This window comes from Rhinolophus hipposideros (genome assembly GCF_964194185.1).
Source record: "Rhinolophus hipposideros genome assembly, chromosome: 19".
Classification (NCBI taxonomy): Eukaryota; Metazoa; Chordata; class Mammalia; order Chiroptera; family Rhinolophidae; genus Rhinolophus; species Rhinolophus hipposideros.
The window spans coordinates 31,873,015-31,894,136 of record NC_138065.1 but is presented as its reverse complement, the minus strand read 5'-3'; the positions used below and the strand labels follow the sequence as shown (position 1 = coordinate 31,894,136).

General features: G+C 47.5%; 2 protein-coding genes across 2 annotated transcripts in view; both read right to left on the bottom strand.

The window, feature by feature from the left end:
- Nucleotides 1-21,122, bottom strand: part of MAPKAPK2 (MAPK activated protein kinase 2) — a 49,617-nt gene that overhangs the window by 21,820 nt on the left and 6,675 nt on the right. The window lies entirely within an intron of this gene.
- Nucleotides 1,137-1,691, bottom strand: LOC308487561 (large ribosomal subunit protein uL22-like; the record flags this gene model as incomplete). Its single annotated transcript, XM_081025968.1, has 1 exon — nt 1,137-1,691. The coding sequence occupies one exon, from the start codon at nt 1,689-1,691 to the stop codon at nt 1,137-1,139; it is 555 nt and encodes a 184-aa protein (XP_080882094.1).

Genomic DNA, 21,122 nt, shown 5'->3' with positions numbered 1-21,122 from the left:
TCATAGACCAGTGGTCAGATACACAGGGCCTTGACTTCTATAAAATATACAGTCTCCTGCCAGATCTTTGGGATGACAAAGAAAGAGGAGGTGAGATGACAAAGCATTTTGATATTTGCAATTGTTATAAATCACCAATAATGAAGTGTCATTTAATGGGTCTAGGACAGGCTGAACATGTACCACACTCAACTCACTGCTCCCTGTCACTTGCTCCCCGGCCTCAGTTAATGACAATGACATCACCATCTAGCCAGGCTCCCAGAAATAAATCTTGAGGGGGTCATCCTCAGCCTCTCCCCCTCCCTTATCCACAGAAGCAATCCAATTTTGTCTTGGAAAGACCTCGCAAATCCAACTTCCCTTTTCCAGCCTTGTGCCACTTGCTTGGCTCCCTTTTCTCTTGTGTGCTACCTGGATTCTAGACCGTAGACTTAATCTGTTCTAATACATTCTGTGCCCACTGCTGAAAGGCAAATCTGAGCAGGACATTGTCTTCCTTAAACATGTCCATTGGCTTACAGGATAAAACCCAGATTCCTTAACTTGGTCTTTCCTCGTTATTTCCTTTCCTAGATATTATGGGGAGGCACAGTATCTCTGCCCTCACCTCCTAACGTTCCTTGTATTTAAGCTGCTCGGAACTTCAGTCAAACAAGCCATGTCTCTGCATCCTTCAAGCACCAGTGCCATCAACGTCACCTCATTTGTGACGCTTTGCTGATGACTCCCCGGCAGAGGCAGCTCCTTTCCACTCTGCTCCCACAAGACTCTTGTTAATCCCCGACTTCAGCACTCACCATCATTATTTACATCACTGTTCCTTCTCCGGCTGTACAGACCCTAAGCCTCTGGGAGGCTGGGACTCTTGTTCAAACACCTTTTGACTCCAAATCCTAGGCCCAATATATGGCTTTATGGATGTACTCGGTATTTGTTTATTGACTAAACACAGAGAACTCCTCCAGTGACAAACCGAAGAATGCCATCTTTGACCTTGCGTGGTATTTTATTAACAAGCTGGTTGAATACAGAATGATAGTAAGCTCATCAAACTTGCAAGTGACTAAAACACTGGGAGTGTGCAAGGTAACTGATTTTTTTTTCCTTTTATTAGCATTTATTTGATGTTGAATTTACTCCCGGGCCATAAGTTTTTGTTTCTTCAGTTTCTTCTGGGAGATCTTCTTCTTCTGAGCAACCTCCTCTTCTGGTTTTGGAACAATCTGCTCTTTTTCAGTGAGGATCATCTCAATGTGGCAGGGGGAGCTCATGTACGGGTTAATCCGCCCGTGAGCTCGGTAAGTTCTGCGCCACATCTTGGGAGCTTTGTTCACCTGAATGTGCTCAATGACCAGCGAGTCCACATCTAAGCCCTTAAGTTCAGCATTACTCTCTGCATTTTTAAGCATGTGCAGCAAAAATTCTGCACTCTTTTTGGGCCAACGACCCTGCGTCCAACCCCACTGTTTGGCCTGGGCACATCTCCCAACTCCACCATTGTAACGACGGAATGGCACACATTGTTTTTGTAACGTGACATCCTTTAAATACTCGGTGGCTTTTCGGATATGCATCCCCTTGATGGCCTGGGCAGTTTCACGAGTGTTCTTAAAATGAACCCGTAGATTGGAACCTCTCAATTTACAGGATTTTGTGGGGTTCTCCGGGTCAAGCGAATAGCGAACCATTTTCAGAGGTCACCTCAGGCCGCTTTCGGGAAGAGGAAGCGGTAACTGATTTTTAAAAGACTACATTAACATGGGCTAAAACTAACCCAAAATAAAGGCTTATGTTAGGGTTCAAAAACATCCTCCACAGTAGCATGTAATGAAAGAAAGCTTTCTCGGGTCAGATGTGCATCACACGAGTGAGCCAACGTCTGAAGCCAGGCTGCCCAGGTGACTCCCAGCTCCTGCATTATTAACTCACTGTGGGACATGGAAGTTTCCTAATCTTCTTAGACCTCCAGTTTCCATCAGTGAAATACAGAGCTAACAGTATCGACCTCATAGGATTGTTTTTAGTTAACAATAATGTATTTGCAATTAGAATTGTGCCTAGCTCAATAAATTCTACTATTATTTTTTGTTGTTAAAAATTACTTCTGAGAGAGAGAGAGAGAGAGAGAGAGAGAGAGAGAGAGAGAGAGAGAGAGAGGCTGTAAAACATTGTGGTCAAAAGCAAAGGCTCTGAAATTAGACTGTCCCAAGTTCAAATGCCAGTTCTAAGCTTAGTAGCTGCCTGACCTCAGGCTGATTTTACTTTCTCATTATTTTCTTCATGCCATAAACGGGGCTAATGATAGTATCAGTCAGAGATATTCACTTCAGCATTCTTTCAAATGGGAAAATAAAACGAGATAATTTTTCCAAAAAATATATTCTTCCATGAAAAACAGCAAGCTGCAGATTGATACATATAGTCTGATTCCCATTTCTGGAAAATGTTTTGGAAACGCAGAAGAAATGCCGTGTGTGTGTGTGTGTGTGTGTGTGTGTGTGTGTGTGTGTGTGTGTTCACCCCACCCTTGTGAATAAAGACAGTCCTTACTTGCACAGTAATGAGGAGCCACACAAATGACCACGCAAAACAACCTTACTCATCAATGAAGAAAAGTAAGATTGTTCCCCGACCTTTAGAAATGTTTGCCAAAACACGGTAATAAAAAGCTATTACAGACACTGAGAATAAGTGTTTTCTGTCTTTGTAAAAACCTTACCCAGAGCAGTTGGAACAGTGTGCCTTCCTGTCACATACCACCGTGCAGGTCGAACATCTTACCTAACGCCTCTGCAAATTCCCACACCCCTTCCTAAGTTTAGATCAGTTTCCAACATTTTATTGTTTGCACTCTCAATGCTGCACAATACCTCCAAGAGTGCCTTCAAGGTCAAGTGTGTTCCAGGTATCACTTTCTCTCTGGAATTACTACATCTTTCGCATCACAATCACTTATGTCAATGAGCTCACCTTCACTGAGTTCCTCCGGCTGCATACATAGTCCTGAATGGCGGCAATTTCACCATTCCTACAATCAGTTCTTTATTCTAGAATTCCATTTATGTTCAGCTTGAATTCCATTTTCCAGAATTACCACTTTTCATTTCTTTGCTGAAATTTCATATTTGTTGGCCAATTCCCTCTTTCAGTCACCCACTTTTGTAAAATGTCACCCGAGTTTATCATTAGGAGACAAGAGGCAACACAACTGCACACTGTCATGTCTGTATGTGACCTCAACGACACCTGGGCAGTGACCCACTGACGGGCTCTGAAGGAAGAGTCATGAATGGTGGTCACTGGGCGTAACACACATTTTATATACATAGTGATTTGTGGACTAAAGAGCTGGCAGCACAGTTTGTACCCATGCAGTTAATCAGTTAGTATACCATAGCAACTGGAATTTAGGCCATGATGTTGGGGGAGCGGTGTTATTTAACTAAACCGTGGCAGCTGAAATTCATGCGGAGTGGGACGTGAAAAGCGAGGACTGTCTGCGTAAAGGACATAGACACAAGTACACACACTGAAGAGTGAACAGTGGCTGCCCTTCAGGAACGGCTAGATTATTTCCATTTTTTTCAATGATTTAGTTCTACATCTTGGGAATGGTTCTCAACCTGAGATGATTTCTCCCCACAGAGGACATCTGAAAATGCCTAGAGACATTTTTGATTATTGTAACTCGGGGAGTCTGGAGAGGGTGGCAACTGTAATTGTTGGCTCCAGGCCAGGGACGCTAGTAATTCCAGCGAAACACGGGACGGTCCCCACAACAAAGAATCATCGGGGTCCAAAATGTCAATGGTGCCGAAGTGGACAAACCTGGTTTTCAACCAGGTGGTTTTATTATTTTTATTAAAAATAGTACCTTTCTCATAAGGCGGTGAGAAAAAAGGATTAAGTGAGATGACGGCAAGTAGAAATAAATAATCTTGCTACTATCCATTAATGCACTAACGCTATTAATATCAGAGGCTCTAGCTGACTTCAATAAGATACTGAAGAGTAGCGTACTACCACCTTAGATTTGCTGTGTATTTTACAAATGTTAACTCATTAACGCCGTGATGTGACTGCCAGAAAGTTCCCATCACCCTCAGCTCACTGACAGATCAAGTACCCAAACCAAGACAGAATTCCAGATCCAACCACACTCTACCTATCAGACCACATCTAGAAATCCAGTGCTCACTTCTGGGAAACAATTTGAAAAACTTCCAAAGGAAGACAACCAGGACACAGAAGGTCTGAGAACCATGTCACATGAGAAAGGGTTCAATACACGGAAACAATTAGGCTGGAAAAGAGAAACCCGGAAGGAGCACTTGAGGGATGAGATGTGATACCAATCCTCAAAGAAAGTCTACAGGGCTGTCGCAGGGAGCTACCTTAAGCCTGGCCTACGTGCTTTCCCAAGGCAGGAATTACAAGCTGTCATACAAGAACAGGGGCCTGGAAGGCAGTGAGCTCCTTAACCCTGGAAACATGCCAGCAGAGGCTGAGGCTCTCAGGGAACTCCTACTTTGAGCAAGAGAATAACCTAGATAAGCAAGAAGGCACCTTGTAATACAATCTGTGGTGGAGAACACAAGAGGCCAGCAGAAAAGAGAGAGTCAGGAATAGGACAGTAACAGCCTCTTTTGACCAGCAATCCCACTCCTAGGTATTGACCCAAGAAAAGTGAAAACATGATGCCCACAAAGAGATCGTGCAAAAATGTTCATAAGAGCTTTATTCATCATAGCCAAAATTGGAAACACTCCAAATGTCCATTCACAGGAGAATGGACAAGCAAATTACATCATATCCATACAATACAATACAATACTATTCAGGATATAAGAAACTACCAATACAGGGAACCATGTGGATGAACCTTACATAAAAGAGTTCATACTGATTATTCCATTTACATGAAGTTCCAGAACAGGTGAAATTAATCTATGGTGAAAAAACAACAGAACTATGGTTGCCTGGGAGGGAGCATGAGAAAACTTACTAGGGTAATAACAATTTTTGCTCTCTATCTTCACAGAGGTTTGGGTTGCATGGATGGAAGCATTTATCAAAACTCATAAAATGATGCACTTATAATCTGAGTGTTTTACTATTATATAAATTTTACCACCAAAAACCAAAACAAAATAAATGCATGAAGAAATATTGAACTCTATCATACCTAAGGTACACAGAAACATTTAAGGTGAAGTGTACTGATGTCTGCAACTTACTGTAAAATGCATGCTCAAAATAAGATATGCTGATAAATGGACAGAGAAATGGAAAGATAGAGAAAGACGTGACAAAGCAGAGAGCAAAATGTTAATGGTAGAATCTACGTGGTTGGGTATATGAGTATGCACTGCACAGTTCTCTCAAGTTCGCAGCATACCTGATGTGTTTCATAAGAAAAAGGGCAGGGGAGTAACAGCCAGCCGGAGCACAAGGGAAAGAAGAGGTGGCTGGGAGTTCATGGGAGGAGAGCAGAAAGAAGAACAGGGACTGTTTCAGCCGATACAGAGGCCTCCCAAGGGCAGAACTGCGTAAGGCCTGGCTGACCTGGGGCCAGGCATTGTTAGCCAGGATGCAGCACATGTGAGACTGGTGCTCAGGCCTTTGTTGTCATAGTTCTTGTTCCCATGGGACCAGCTCCATCATTATCCTACTCTGTGTCCGGAACAAGTTCCTGTCCCGCTCTGACCTTGGTACCTTCCCCTGGACACTGAAGGGACAAGTTTAGAGGGTCATTAATGTATTTTCCTGCTCTGACAATGTACTGTTCACTGCATCCGTGCAAACCATGTTTCTAGACAGGAGCCAAAGGATGCAGAGATGCCATGACAGCTTCAGCGAGCTCCAGCCAGTTTCTCACACACAAAAGGCATGCAGCTTGCTGTTGTGTCAGTCTGCCCTCAAAGAAAGGGACTGGGTACTGCTAGCTTTGCACTGTCTGCATGTGGATTATCCACTTTGTAGATTAGCCACAGCAAGTCCTGAATCAACAAGCAGGAGCACCCCACCTCCCAACACACAGCCGGCTTCGGAGACATAGAACATTATGGAAGCCCATGAGAATTAAAGAGATACACTTGCTGAGAGAGAAAAATACACTAATATTTGGAAAAGTCTAATTTCAATAATTTTTAGATTATCTACTCTATCTCTCTCTCCCCTGCCCTAATGGCATGGATAATTTAAACCTAACTGTGTACAGGACTGTCAGATTTTCTGTGGTCTGATTTATCTACTCTATGGTTCTCTACCCCAAGGACACAAGTCCTGGAGTATACCAAGGATAGAAGGATATGCCAGAAAGCTGGGTGACCTGGTTCTAATCCTCATTCTACAGTTAACTTGCTGAGTACCTGTATACAAGACACTTTCATTCTGTCTCCTCTGGAAAATCTAACACATGTTTAGCCTACCTGAGGTCTAAGGTTTCTTCCAACTCTAAATTCTTTGACATGATTCTCCTTCCTAGGTAAGTAATATAACCTTAAAGTTTGTTTAGTTTTCAAAAACAAATTCATACGTACAGACAACAGAAGTGGGGTTATCAGGAGAAGGGGTTGGGGGAGGTCAAATATATGGTAACAATAAGAAACTAGACTTTTGGAGGTGAGCATGCAATAGAATATACAGATATTGAATTATAATGTTGTACACCTGAAATTTATATAATGTAATTAACCAATGTTGCCGCAATAAATTTAGTTTTAAAACTTCTTCAGTTTTCTATAGTCCTGCTGTGTATAAGATCACCTTTAGAATTGCAATCCAGGTGGACCCAACACGATCCTCACGTCAGGCATATGAAAACTAAGGTACAGAGAGGTTAATATGCTTGCCAAGTTCCACAACTGTTTGGTGATAGAGTAAGGGCCACACTCCAGGGCCCTGAGTAGACCATGTGGATTCCCAGGAAAAGCACCAGGGACCCCTGGGAAACCTCCTAGATTTCAGCACCATAACCACCCCCTTCTTTCTCTGCCTTACCCCCTCAAGAGTCTAGTGCTCCTGGCCTGAGATCTTAAAGGGGAGGGGAATACGTGTATGTTTCTCAAACCAAAGACTATTACCTCACAAACCAAAAACAACTCTGGCAGGACTTCCTTCCCGCCGTTCTCCTTGGGCAGGGTGAGGGGGGCAGACTGCTTAGAGGTCAAGACTCAGAAATAGGAGCCCAGGAGTCTGGAGGAAATCTCTGGAGTCTAGAGGAGTGCCGGGGGGTGTGGGCAATCTCAGTCCTCCCCTGGAGTAACCGTGGCCAATCACCCATTCTGCAGGACAACAGACACCCAGTCTAGGTCTAGACGCGCCACAGCTGCAAGTGGGGCCATGACAGTAAATGGACCCCAACAAGTGTAGGACGTGTTGGAGAGAGAGAAGTAAGGTGTACAGCACCACCCTTCCCCCGCCTGGCTATTACGCACCTCTGAGAGGTAAAGGGAGAACAGGGAGAGAGCACAGGAATGGGCGCTCAGACAACACCCTGCCTTCTAGCCCCGAGGGGGTGGCAGGTAAGTGGCTTACCGTGCTTCCCGAAAATAAGACCTAGCCGGACCACCAGCTCTAATGCATCTTTTGGAGCAAAAATTAATATAACACCTGGTATTATATTATACTATACCCGGTCTTATATTAAAATAAGACCAGGTCTTATATTAATTTTTGCTCCAAAAGACACATTAGAGCTGACTGGCTAGGTCTTATTTTCGGGGAAACACGGTAGTTGCACTGCTAGGACGTGGAAAGAGCACATGTGAAGGTTCTTCTGAACAAGTAGAGCGCCCCCTGGGGTAAGAAAGAATTTCCATAATGACTGACCTGTCTAGAAGTGACCTGAGTGCATTCCCAGCAGTGGTGATACAATCCCAGCCAACGGGGGAGGAAGGGAGTCATCCTTACCTCTCCTCTCCTCCTTAGTCCTCCTCCACCCCTACCCAACACCCAACACTCCAGTGAGCTCAGAGCTTCCTGGCAAGGGCACCCCCCACCGCCCCTGGGGACACGGCTAGTCCACAGGGGTCAGAGCTGCTGGTCCCTCCCAGGTCGCTGGAGCCTGGGAGTCTGCAAATGCAGCTCCAGTTGGCAACAGCAGCTAATACTCTGGCTTCCCAACCAAAGCCTGGCCCACCCAGACTTCCTGCTCTGAACTGAAGGGGGGAACTGAAGGACAGGCATCTGCCCTTTCTACTAACCCAGCAACAATCAGAGGGATTGGGTGCGCTCCTCCCCCATCTGAGCGACACTCAGCCACGGTGGCAGTGGCTGAGAAAGGCAAGAAGGCCAGAGGAGCTGGGAGGTGACAGACACCTCACCCTAGCTCCTGAGGGCAGAATAATTCCTCTCCCTTTGGGAAGGTCAAAAGAGAAAAGGCAGCATAAAAAACATATACATACACACACACTCAGCGACAGAAAACCCTGGGCCTCCCTTAATGACACTGAGTCTACTCGCATTGGACGTGTATACTCCCCAGTAAGAGTGACTGATTCCCACTCACATCCCCACTTTTTCCCCAGTTGCCAGTTTCCTTAGAAATAACTACAGCCTCCTGGCAAAGCCGCACCAGGAGGGTGCTGAGGCCTGCAACAGGCTCAGGAATTCCCTGGGCCTATGTTTGCTCGAGTGAAGAACCCAGTCAGGCCTTTCTCAGGGAGGGGCCATCTGGGGGAACCAATCATTCATATCCACCTCCTGTCATCAATGGTCTGAAAACAATTCTATCCAGAACTCTCAAATATTAAAACTCCATAAACTTTAGTAAATCCATGCCGAACTCTTCCTTAAATTTAAACAAAATGCCTTCACCTCCATTCCCCTGGGTGACAGAGAGCCAAAGTGCCTTTCCATCCTGGTCCACTCTCCAAATGCCCTTCGGTTGGAGGAGAGGGGAGAAAACACCCAACCGATCTGCTTCTTCCTGGCTGCCACCTTCAGGTTCAACACAATCTCCCCCAAGGACAGGAGAATGCAGAGACAACGGAGCTAAATCTCACTCCTTCCACTTCCAGGATTAGCAAGCAGCTGCCTTGGGGTCACAGCCCCTCCCTTCTCCAAACGGGGACTTCTCAGTTGCCTGGGCCCCAAGCAGGGGGGTGCCTGCTCACCGCTTGTTCCCCCCCAATGCTGCAAACTGCCGCTTCCCAGGCATGACAGATGTAGCTGCTATTCAGTACGTTCAAGCCAGGACAAAAGCCTCGCCAGAAGCACAAAGCCAGCAGGGATGCAGACAGGGTCAACTTCAATAGAAACCACCTGCCAGGGGCCTTGTCCGCCACACCCCCCAGTGGGAAGAAGGGGGGGGAGGGAGGGATGGGGGTTAGAGAGAAAGAGAACAGACACACACCTCTTTTAAGCCTCTCAAACCTGTGTTGACCTAGAGTCAGGTGAATTTTTCTCTGAATCACTGGACAACTTTCCCAGAGCAGGGAGATTGTACTGCCATTTCTCAGACGTATTCTGTAGGATGTCAGTAAGTGATAAGTAAGAGAGCAGTCCTCTATACGCCAGAAGCACGAAGTTACACAAAGTCAAACACGTTCTTTTACTACAGAACTTCTCAGAGCCTTTAAAAGGTTAATGTGCACTACAGAATGTTTCCCAGATACATTTGGTCACAGAGCACCTCAGGCATTCCACCAACACATTCCAAGACTGTAGTGTTTGGAGAAATGGGTGACTCTTCCCCCCACGTTCACCCAGGCCCCCGTACATGGCTCTTCCATCACTTGGAGCGTATACGAAATACTTTGCTTGCATGTTTCCCCCTCACAGTGAGCTTCCAGTGAACAGATGAATGCGCACACATGCACTTCTGTTATCTCCACCATTCCATTCAACTACGAGGAAGCTTCCGCAGAGGCCATTAGAACTTCATCAAAGAGACAAATGAATCCTCTGCACACACTCAAGCCAACCTTGGCTGTGAATCGTCTGCACACAGGACAAGGGTTTGGCTCCCGAGGAGCCATCTGGTTGGATTCCCTTATCAAGTCTCCCCCTAGACCTCCCCAATTGCTTTGCATTTGGCTATAAGGAGAAGTGGGTGGCCGCACTCATGCACACACCTGTAATCAATGAGAGGTCACCACCGTAAGTGTCACACATGGTCTGGGTGAGCTCAGCCACCAATATCACGAATTCCAACAGAGAAACCTGGAAGGAACAGCAGGCTGACCAAGCCTGATCAGCATGGGTTCTCATAAAACCCTCCTCCCATTAGGGCCAGATACCAATGGACAGGTAAGAATGACTGACAGATACTCAGACATGGCATCAATCATCAGCATTTCCCAGAGAGTCCAATATTGTCATATTCAAACTACATATATATCTCAGATTGTCTCTTGGATCTGATAGTAGTCCAGCACAAACAAACCTGTTTGTCAGAAAGACCCTTACTTTGGGTTGGAAAAATAGAGGCCGTCCCCTGCGGTGAACTTACAGAAAAGACTTCAGCAGCCTCTCTGCTTTCCTGCCATGGGCTTTCTGCTTCATTCACAATGAAGCACATTCTGAAAGCGTGTCTCCCACTGACCTCTGCAGCTGAGCACAGAGGCAGGTGACCCCCATGACAGGCTGCAAGGCACTCGCAAGCCCCCCACCCCTCACACAGGAAGCCATAGCACCTTAGCAGCTGCCATTGTTCTGCAGCCACAGACTATTCCTGGTATGCATAGATATTTCTTAGAACTCCTTCCGCGGAGATGGAGACTGTGGTTACTATCTGGGCACCATCAAGAGGCTGGGAAATTCCTGGTGCCCTGGGTTTGACCTAGGAAGGAAAAGGGCCCTCATGTCAGCTCTCCCCTCCCACTCCCAGTAGCATTAGAAGAAACCAAGATGACCACAAGGCAGTGCTGAACCATCTCTATGTATCACTGCATACAGAAGTGTAAGCTTTATCACCTTAGGAGAAAGTCCAGAGTTTATTCCTACCCTATTTTTCTAAAATTCTCTTCTTACCCACCTGGCAAACTTAGTCCAATCTATAGAAACTGGGAGTGAAAGGGAACACTGACAGCCCTTTCTAGTGAAGTCCTCCCCCCAATTCTCCAAGCAGCCGCAGGCCTCACCCCGAGAGCAGAAACATAAAAGTCCCTTTCACGGTTCCTGCCTGCACCCCACCCTCCCAGGCCTCTTCCCCCTGAACTCTGTCAAGGCTAAAGAGAATTCTCTGCCTCCACTCTCTATTCCACTTACCTTCTCTAACTGGGGAGAGGGAGGCGGGGGGAACTTGTGTTTGGATGTAACTACTTCTGAAGCTGACACTTTAATTCTTGATTTTAAAAACTTTATTGTTTAAATAGCAATTTTGCCTCTGAGGCAGCCAAGGCTCCATGTCCTCCTCGTTAATTATCAGCTGCTAAACAGCAATTTTCTCATCGGAGATGATGAGACCTGAGGTCATGGGTATAAGAACACTGGTGCTGGGAAAGGTGCTCCAGTTCCCTGCGACTGTCTCATCAGAATCCAAAAGAAGACAAACAGGCAAGATACTACTAACCCTTCTGTGGGTGTGTACGGTGCCTCAGCTAAGCACCCCCGGCGCTGCGCTTGAACAGGGGACACCAAACAAGACACTGTCCTTGTACTTGAGGAGCTCAGCGTCCAGCAGGGGAGGACATGGGAGTACCTGTGATTCAAATTCTTAGCAGGCATACAGCTAGCAAACTATCACTAGTACAGCAGAGGGAGTTACTCTGCCTGGAATTGGGGTGAGGGGTTGGTAAAATCTAAGCCTCAAAGGATAAGAACAATTCTACCAGAATGTAAAAGGATGAACAAATGGAAAGCCCAAGAGAAACTCTGGAAGCATAAGAATGCACTGCAGAATGGGAAGGAGTCGTCTCCTGCTGAGGGGAGTGTGTGTATGGATGAGGGTGGAGATGGAACGGAAGGTCAAAGCTAGCTTGCTTGAATGCTGTGCTTAGGAGTCTGAACCTCACACTGGAGGTGAGGGGAGGCTACTGAAGGCCTGTCAACACAACTGCTGTTTGTGCTCCTATCGGATAGAGGACGATGGACAAGTCTCTGAAGAAAAACAGATCAGTGCCTGCGGAAAGCAAGTGTTAACCAAAGAAAGAAGGATTCTGTCCCATGGAGCAGCTCCCAGAGAGGTGGAGGGTACATGTCGCCCCCACCAGCTGGAAAATCCTTGGGACTCCACTGTCACATGCACTGAGATGTGGAACTTCCTCAATCTCTCAGCAAGGCCTGACAATCAGAAGGAGCCTAGGGATGTTCCCATCTCTGCATCTCTCCCGAGCCCTTAGCAGGTCATGCACTCTGAATATGTGCTGTGACACTGGGCCAGGGAAACACACCATGGCAGTGTTCAGGCATCTGCAGAAGACGGAACTGATGCATTCTGGAAGGCTTTGGAACATACAACCAGCACTAAAGAATGTTACCAGTGCAGGGAACCAAATTTGGAAACCAGTAAACATAGAACTGTAACAAGAGCAATATTTTTTAATGGTAAAGTTTTTATAAAGGGGTAAGCTTCCCATCACTGGAGGAATTTAAGCATAGATTTGATAGATCAGTGGTGGCCACACCCAGATAATTATCACAGATAAAAACACATATTCCAGAATACCACCTGTCGAGTCTCGAACTCAACAATATACAAAGAGTGAGGCCCAGGTATCTGCATTTTCCAATGTTACCCACAGGTGATTCTGACAATCAACTTAGTTTGGGGGCCACTAGGCTAGATGACATCTGCTAAGAAGACGAACTAAATACTACTTAAGGTGGTCCCTTCTAAATGATTACCTTCCCGTTACCTTCTGGCGTGGACCTCCAAACCTCGCACTGTGCTCTTCCAGTTCACATAAACCTTTACCCGGGTATAGAATGATTACTTCCGAGTCCAGCACTAAGAAAGCCTTCTGTGACAGGGGAATGTTCTCCATCTGGGCCACCCAATATGGTGGTCACTAGCGGACAGGACTATGGAGCACTTGAAAGGTGGTTAGTGCTAGAGGCACTAATGTCTCATTTTATTTATTTAAATTTAAATAGCCACATGTGGGTAGTGGCTACTGGATTGTGTTGGCCAGTGCAACTTCCTGTGAAAGAGAGCTTCCGTATTCACTGTGGGATTCAGGCAAACAAGCAAATTCTGACTCAACTCCCTCCACTACCACCACTTTGGAGCTCAACTGCAGCCTGAAGAGACCTACCTGATAACAGGGAGATTAAATTCAAAGAAAACAGCAGGAAAGGAGGAGCTCTGTGTCAGCTGCACAGAGCCAACGGTAGGTAGAGAGAACAAAGAGCCTGATCAAAAACTCTCACTCTTGAGCACTTTGCCCTATTCTGCCCAAGAAAGCAGTTAAAGCCAGCAGCCATCACCCAACCCAGGCAGCTCCCTCCAAGCAAGGAGACCTCGTTCTAAGGGATAACCTAGGACACCCAGTAGTCGACTAAGGCTGGAGTCAAACCAAGTTTGTACCGGAACGTTTTGGCTGCATTGGGATATAGCAATCCAAGAGAGAACAAATGAATTGTACCAAAAAAAAAAAAAAAAGAAAGAAAGAAAGAAAGAAAGAAAGAAAAGCTCCATTACTTTTCCAGACCTCAAAAGTTTTCATCAGGAAAATATCATCTACACACTTCCAAACACAACTGGATTCCTGCCCGGGTACAACACAAAGGCCAAGTTCAAACGTAACCAAGGACTCCAGATAGACATGTGTGGTCTTCCAGCCTCGATTTCTGCCTCCCACATTTTGGGGCCCTTTTCCCAGCATCTGCCAAGACGTGCTCTGAAGCTACCAAAATGTCTGGTGATTTGAGCTGAGAAACAAGTAATGCCTCAACCTCCTGGGCCACCAAATGAACAACAGACCTGGCAAGCAGGGCCAGGTGGGTATCCTATTTAAACAGCTCTGTCAAGGAGAGGCCACCAGGCCACCTTTCAGAAATGAGCTGGTGCAGTCTGTCTCTTGCCTGGAGAGCAATGGACAAGATGCTTTCTCAAGGCTCCCTCAGCCCAAGTCAAGGACTACTTTTCTTTGGAAAAGCAGCTCGCCTGCTGCAGAGACATAGTCTCTCAGAGATGAGAGACATTGGAAGGTATGAATGGGGGAGGAAGGATGGAAGAAAGGCGACAGATGAAAAGCATTGTGGGCAGAGGGGGGTAATAGCCATCCATCAAAGATTAGATACTTTCCCTGAAGTTTAGTGGAAGATGTTTTTTGCCCCCTTCCTGCTCTATAAAACGAAAGAAAGAAAACATGCTGCAACTTCCTTTGTCACACACAGCACATGCTCAGGAAAAAACAGACCCCACCCATTGCTTCACTTTCCCATCTGCACTAATGGTCCTTCAGCTCCATCCGAAGCAACTTCTGCTCACCCAGCTCCTGAGAGGCAGGAAGCAAAATGGCCAGAGCTTGGGGCAGAGGGCCTCCCCATCAGCCTGCCTGCCACCTCCTCCCCCTGGGAGGTGAACATATGGAGGGTGCGATTCTTCAGAGCAAGAGAGAAGCCCTGTGAGGGCCCAGAGGGGCTAAAAATAACCTCTGCCACTGCTTCAGCCTGGCCATTTCCTTCCCATTACCCCCTTCCACCCTGGCTCTAAGCAATGGTCAGGCAACACCCAATCCCAGTACTTCCTATTACCAGGAAGATCCCTGGGAAGACATCGTCTCTTTCCCCCCTGAGCCACACAGAAGATGGGAGCACCCAGTGAAGTTCCTCCCACAAGCCTTAGAAACGTTTCTGTCAGCTTCACTTTTATCTGCACCGTCCCCTGGGTGTGTCACAGGGGTGAGTCCATAATGTGTTTCTGCCAGTGCCAGACAAAAGTGATGCCACCTTCTCAGCCCCTCCAGCCTTGAGGACCCCACCCCTCATCTCTGTATCCTCTGTTGCTCAACTCCATCACTTTCCCCACCACCTGCCTGAACCTCTCTTCATGTGTAAAACCAGGAATCAGACCATCCGGCCTACCTGTCAGAGAGGCACAGTAAGTCCTCACTCAACGTTGTCCACAGGTTCTGTGACTTTCAGTGAAACAACGGATAATGAAACCAATTTTATCACAGGCTAATGGCTGTGAACTGGAGTTAAGTTCCTACAGCAGCATCTCATCTCATCAACATTATAAGGAAGACATTATTAGAGGACGTGCTGTACTGTCTGTCAAGTGAGAATGTGTCAAAGGGCACAGTCCAGGTTTAGGGGACAGTCTTTTTTCATTCCTTTCATTCTTTATACACACATAGGTGTTCATTCCTCTAAACTATTTTAAGTTCCCAAAGGCAGCGCCTACATCTTAGCATTGTAGCAATTTGAACAAAATAAGCATTCCATAAATACTTGATGATAAAACATAAATCACTAGGTCAACTAAGTTCTGAATTATAACCGTCACGGAAGAACTATTGGAGGGGCAGTACTAGAGAGCCAGCTAGGAGCCCAGGTTTGAGAGGTAGACGCTCCGTCAGCGCCAGCCTCAGGCCTCTGCACTTGCTCATCCTTCTGCCTGCTGTCCTCCCCCTCCAAATATTTCCAAGGCTCACTCAAATATCACCTTCGCAGTGAAGCCCTGCCTGAGCCCTGCCCCTATTTAAATTTTCAACACCACATACATACTCCCAGATTCCAGGGCCTCCCCTAATTTATCTTCTTCTTTTATACCGATTACCATCCAATAAGCTGTGTCACTTAGTTGATTATGTTTTGTCTCCCCCTGCTAGAATGCAAGCTCTATGCAGGCAGGATTTTGTTTTGTTTTGTTTTTCTGGTCAGTTTTGTGCAGCGCCTTCCAGGGCCTAAAATAATACTTAGCACTTAGTAGGTTCAGTAAATAATTGGTAATAAGTGAATGATTCTGCACGTTTTCTCTCCTGTAAAATGAGGCCTTTTACTTGGCAGTATCACTAAGGATGTCAGTAAGACACCTAACACAATGCCTGTGATACATAGTATCTGCTCAGTAAAGACTTAATCTGGGAAACCTTCAGTGTTGCTAGAACTTTCAACAGTGATCTGCATGAGACAGAAGACAGAAGACTGTTACATGTATCAAAGTCAATCTGCTCTTCTGATCTATCCTTCAGGAGGATGCAAAAGTCATTCTTGGCTCTGCTAATTAATTTTCTTGAGTAGTAAATTGCTTTGGATCTCAGAGGGATAAAAGGCACCCGAACACAAATCCAGCTTAGAAAGGCAAATCCAGCAGAGGTCTAGTGTACACTGCTGGAAATCAACCCTCATTGTTTGAAATTCCTCTCACCTCATAAAGCAGAGGCATTAAAGAGGTCTAAACCCAAGGGGATGGCCCTGACTAGTCACCCATTCTAGGTTAATCCTGCCATCTGGGCCTCCTGATGGCCAGTCAGCAGGGAAGACAGGAGGCAGGCATGGATTACATAAATGTTTGTAAATATTGGTTGAATGGCTGAATGAATAAAAATACTACAGCCAGGAGGAGGATGAAAGAACACTGGCCTGTAGGCAGTGAGGACAGAAAGGATGGCTCCCAGTCCCCAGGTTCCCTGGAACCCAGCTCCCGGGAACCTGGGCTGATCACCTCTTTCTCAGCATCAGGTTGCTTTCCCAGCAATACTGTTGCAACAACAGTAAATGAAGAAAGCCCTTCAATGCAGAGTCCTTCCAGATCAAGACTGAACCCTCTGATTTACAAATGAGGAAACTGAGAAGGCCCAAATAGGCTCTAGGACTTGCTGAGGACCACACGGACAGGTCTCTCAGAAACCACCAGTCCAGTTCTATTTCCCCTGGACCTGTGGCATGGACTTAAGTGGCCCCACAAGGTTCAAACCTCTGACCTCAGTCCTGGCAACTCGGTGTGAAACGCTGGGCCTCTTGCAACACATCGGAGCAAGGCCAGCAAATAGATCACCTTGGACTGCACGTTGTGTCTGTGCTGTTTCTGGAGCTAACTAGAAGATGCCAGGAGCTGTTAGGAAAGCTGGCAAGTTCCACATCTGTCCCTCTCCCTCAGACAAAGTTTTCCAAGAGGCAAAAGGGTCATCTCCACAGCAGAACAGGAAAAGGTGGGGTTCTAGAACAGGGAGGAGGAGGAGAGGCATCAGTGGGAAACTGGTCAGGGCCCTTACAAGAATGAGAACTCCATTAGCAAAAACAGAAGGTGCCAGCTTGAGTCAGCAGATCCTAGTGGGTGGAGGGGAGAAATGCCCAGAAGACTTTTCTGAGAATGAATTTTTAGCAGACAGGAGGAAAAACAGGGACACTTAGGGGGACCTTCACATACACCTGGCTCAGTCACAAAGAGTCCAGCCCAATATTGCCCTTCTCCCAGAACCACCCCTTCAGCCCCACGGATCACCGCTAGTACCTTATATTGACGCAGGTCGCTTCCACTACTAGTTACCACACCTTTACTGGGCAGCTAGGTGTAATGCACATGCCTCAGTACTCGGACTGACAGGATACGAAAGTAACGAAGATGTGGGTCTTCAAGGAACTTGGAATCCATTAGTTAGAGGAGCACCCTGCACATGGGGAAAGACATTTAAAATGTGGAATAAGAGATAAGGGTGTCGGAAAAGTTGACAGGGAGGGATGGTGGACACCTGCTTCTGGTGGGAAAGGCGTCCTGAAAGTAGCACCACTGTACAGGGCAGAACAGGTAGGTACAGATGAGGGCAGGGCAGAGGGGCAAAGGAGCTACAGATGGGACACATACCACCGCAAAGTCACGGGGTGGGAAAGCAAAGCCCTACTGTGGAAACGGCATAGCTAAGTCACTTGAGCTGACGCGTAGCATGCATGGTGGGGGATGAAGGAGGGACAACGATGACAAAACAATCCAACAGGGTCAGAGCAGGGAAGGATTTGGAAATCTCTTGTATTCTGCAAGCAAAGGGAACCACTGAAGGGTTTAAGCTGGGAGGCTGCATGATCAGAGCTGGGTTTTAGGCAAACTAATGCACCCTCACGCCAAGGAACTGAGGACCAAGAGCTTTCCTTCCATGGCTGAGGACCTTAGAGTCAGCTCCATGTTTCTACTCCTCATCCCGCCCCCCGCCCCCTCCCACCAACACCACTATTCTCTATTCCTTCTTTCTCTAATTACACCTCAAACCCAGTTTTATGTTCTTTTGAAAAAAAATCTAAGGCAACGTAACCAAGACAATTCCATGAAATCAGGTGAGCCAGGCAAAGGGGCGCTCACGCCCCTCTTCCTCCTCCCGAACAGCACTGCCAAGTGTAGACACGAAGGCTATGAAGTCCCTGTGAATCCTACACAGGCTCTAGAGGAAAGAATACGAAGCTTGTGAGCCTGGTAGCCAGAGGGAATGACAAAGCTCAGCACTTCCATAAACGCGAGCATTTACAAAGCTGGTTACTATACACGCACACTTAGTCCCCGTGGCCTTCTGCCTTTTGGAGATCTGGGTGCCTGTGAGGAGAGAGGCAGGACAAAAGGCATGAGATGATCCCTTGCTGCCCTCACCAACACAGCAGAGCGCTCCAAACTGCAAGTTCCAAGGCTGCAAGCACCAAGGCACACACTCTCTTCACCACCTGCATTCCTAGAATGCTCTAAGTTCCACTGGGGCCTCAAATGCCCAGGACTATCCCTCGCCCCCCTCAGTCCCCACGACCCACCCGGGGCTCTGCAGAAGTAGGGCATGCCAAGCAATCTGCAGATTCTTTACTTAGACAGGCTTCCCTTCCTGGCTCCTATAAAGCCTGACCTTTTAGAATCCTCCTAGCCTTCCTCTAAGAATTACAGAAGCCAAGAAGGGGGTCCAGGGTAGGGAGAGAAGTGGAAAAGCATGGCTACCCAAGGACGGGCTCCTTCTGTCCGAGTTAAAAATAAACTCTTAGTAATTTACACCCAACTCCTCTCCTACAAAGGCTAATGGGCTTTGGCAAATAAATCTCTCCCTGCAGAAGAAAGGCCTCAGGCGGATGGGAGAAGGCAGACAAGGAGACATGGTCTGCGTATGTAAATCTAGATGAAGGCAGAGGAACCCCCCACCAAGTCCGACCTGGGCTCCTACCGTTCACCCCTATACTCCTTCTCTCAAATAAGTTCTCATCCCAGCAAACAGACACAGAACCTCACCTCCCAGGCCATGGTTAATACTAACACCTGTCCAAGGAGTAGAGCAATCAGAAAGAAGAGAATGCCAAAGTCAAGCTAAAAGATCAGGAGAGCCAGGCAAAGGGGCGCCCAGAACCCATCTGTCCAGAACCCATCAGTTGAACAGGTGTCCCAGCTACCTGAGCCCCTTTCTTCACCTCCTTCTATAGGTTCCCAGGATCCATGGGTGGCAAGGAAGAGGTGACCTCGATGGACCTCAGTGGACACTATCACCAATCCCCGGCCCCTCCCCCCCACAGTCAGGAGGCAGAGGCAGAAGAGACCCACGCTCTGGGTGACACTTGCAGGTGGCTGAGTTGGGAGGGCCAGAGGGGCCGTGGTCTGACTCATGAAGGAGGCCTGAGAGCCAGGCCCGGTTATTCCCCAGTTATTCTTGGAAGCCAACGAGATGAGGTCACACTTGTGAATGTGAATGTGGTAACCTGAAGCCCCACGCTGCGGGAGGTTGAGAGTATCCTTAGCAACAGGGCAGGAGTCCTAGGGCAGGTGGCATGCGCAGTCACAGGCAGTCGGGGTGAGGGCCCACCCGGGACAGGCAGGAGGGCTTTCATCCTCATCCCCACACGTCTTCTGGCAGGGAGGCCTGCTTGCAGGTGGAGCTTGGAGGAAGCCAGAGCTGGAGGCAAGCACAGATGAAAGTCTGATGACCGATGAACTTGTTCACCCTCCTCCCTATCTCAAGCTTCCCCTAGTGAGGAATAGGCAAGGCAGCTCCCCAGAGGCCCTGTGCACCTCCAGCGTGGGACCTGGACAAGCACCAGCCAAAGCTCACTCCCAGCACTTAGAAAGCAACTTGGTCCAAAACCACCTCCCCAGCTCAGGGGCAAACGGGGAGAGCATGAGTAAAAAGAGAAGAAGTTCAGCAGTGTGGCAGGAAGATCTGGGACAGATCCCAGGGCCTGGCAGTGAGGGGAGACTGCGGCAGTGACAGGTTTATTTTTAGTGGTTGGGATAGGGGCTGAGTTACAGTCTGGGCCCTGGGCAGGAGACCACGTTGCAAATGCCCAGGGTGGGCTGGCAGCCTGGTAACAATAGGATAATCAAAATGGCAGCAAAGTGACCAACTCAATCACCTGCCTGGGGAGGGACTAAGAGGAAGGAGACCCCAGGAACATTAAGGAACAGCTGGCAGGGGACGGTCTCTTACGCCCCTCCACGACCCAGGACCGGAGAGATTTCATCTTTGCTTCAGGTTCAAAAGAAGAATCTTCACAGAATTAAGCCAAACAGAGAGAAGGCATGGACAGAACGGCTCCTTTTGGCCCCCTCATCTCTGAGACAGGAAAGACTTCCAACAGTGGCCACGAAGCTGCTGCCTTTGGTCACCGCTCTTCACCTCCCAGACAAGTCCTGGAGTGACACTGGCCATGGAGATACCTGGAAACGTCCCTTAAGAGTAAGATGCCCTTTCTTATGACCCTTTGGGACAGCTCAGGTTCCTAGCAGAACAAACACACAGCCTGGATGGTCCTAGAGGGAACATGAGTTCCAGACAGAGATTGACCTTGAGGCCACGTCCCAGCCTCTAGGTCACTGCCGGAGCATGTGTCCTGCCAGAGGACACACGAAGGTGTTTACTGGATTAGATAACAAAGACCCCAAGAACTTGACATGGCCAGAGGCTAAGCACAATTTTACCCCCTTTCTACTGTGTCTTCCTCCTCCAACCAAATTTGATGGCCTGGCACAAGGCACCCCACAGTGCCTGGCACAAGGCACTCCAGGGCTGAAACTACTGCTTTTGCCTTGAATAGGCAGGAAGAAAAGAGAACAGATATCACCAGGCAGCCCCCTGTCCTCTCGCTTCTGCAGACTCCCGATATTCCTTTTTACACAGTCCTGCGGTAAAGGTACAAAGTGGTACGTGCATGTAACTCCTAATTTCCCCATCAGCTCTGGGAATCAGTCTCCAACTGTCACCTCACAACAGCCCCTAGCCCGTACCACATCTTTGGATGAAAGAAGACACATGCCTGACAAGTGGACAGTG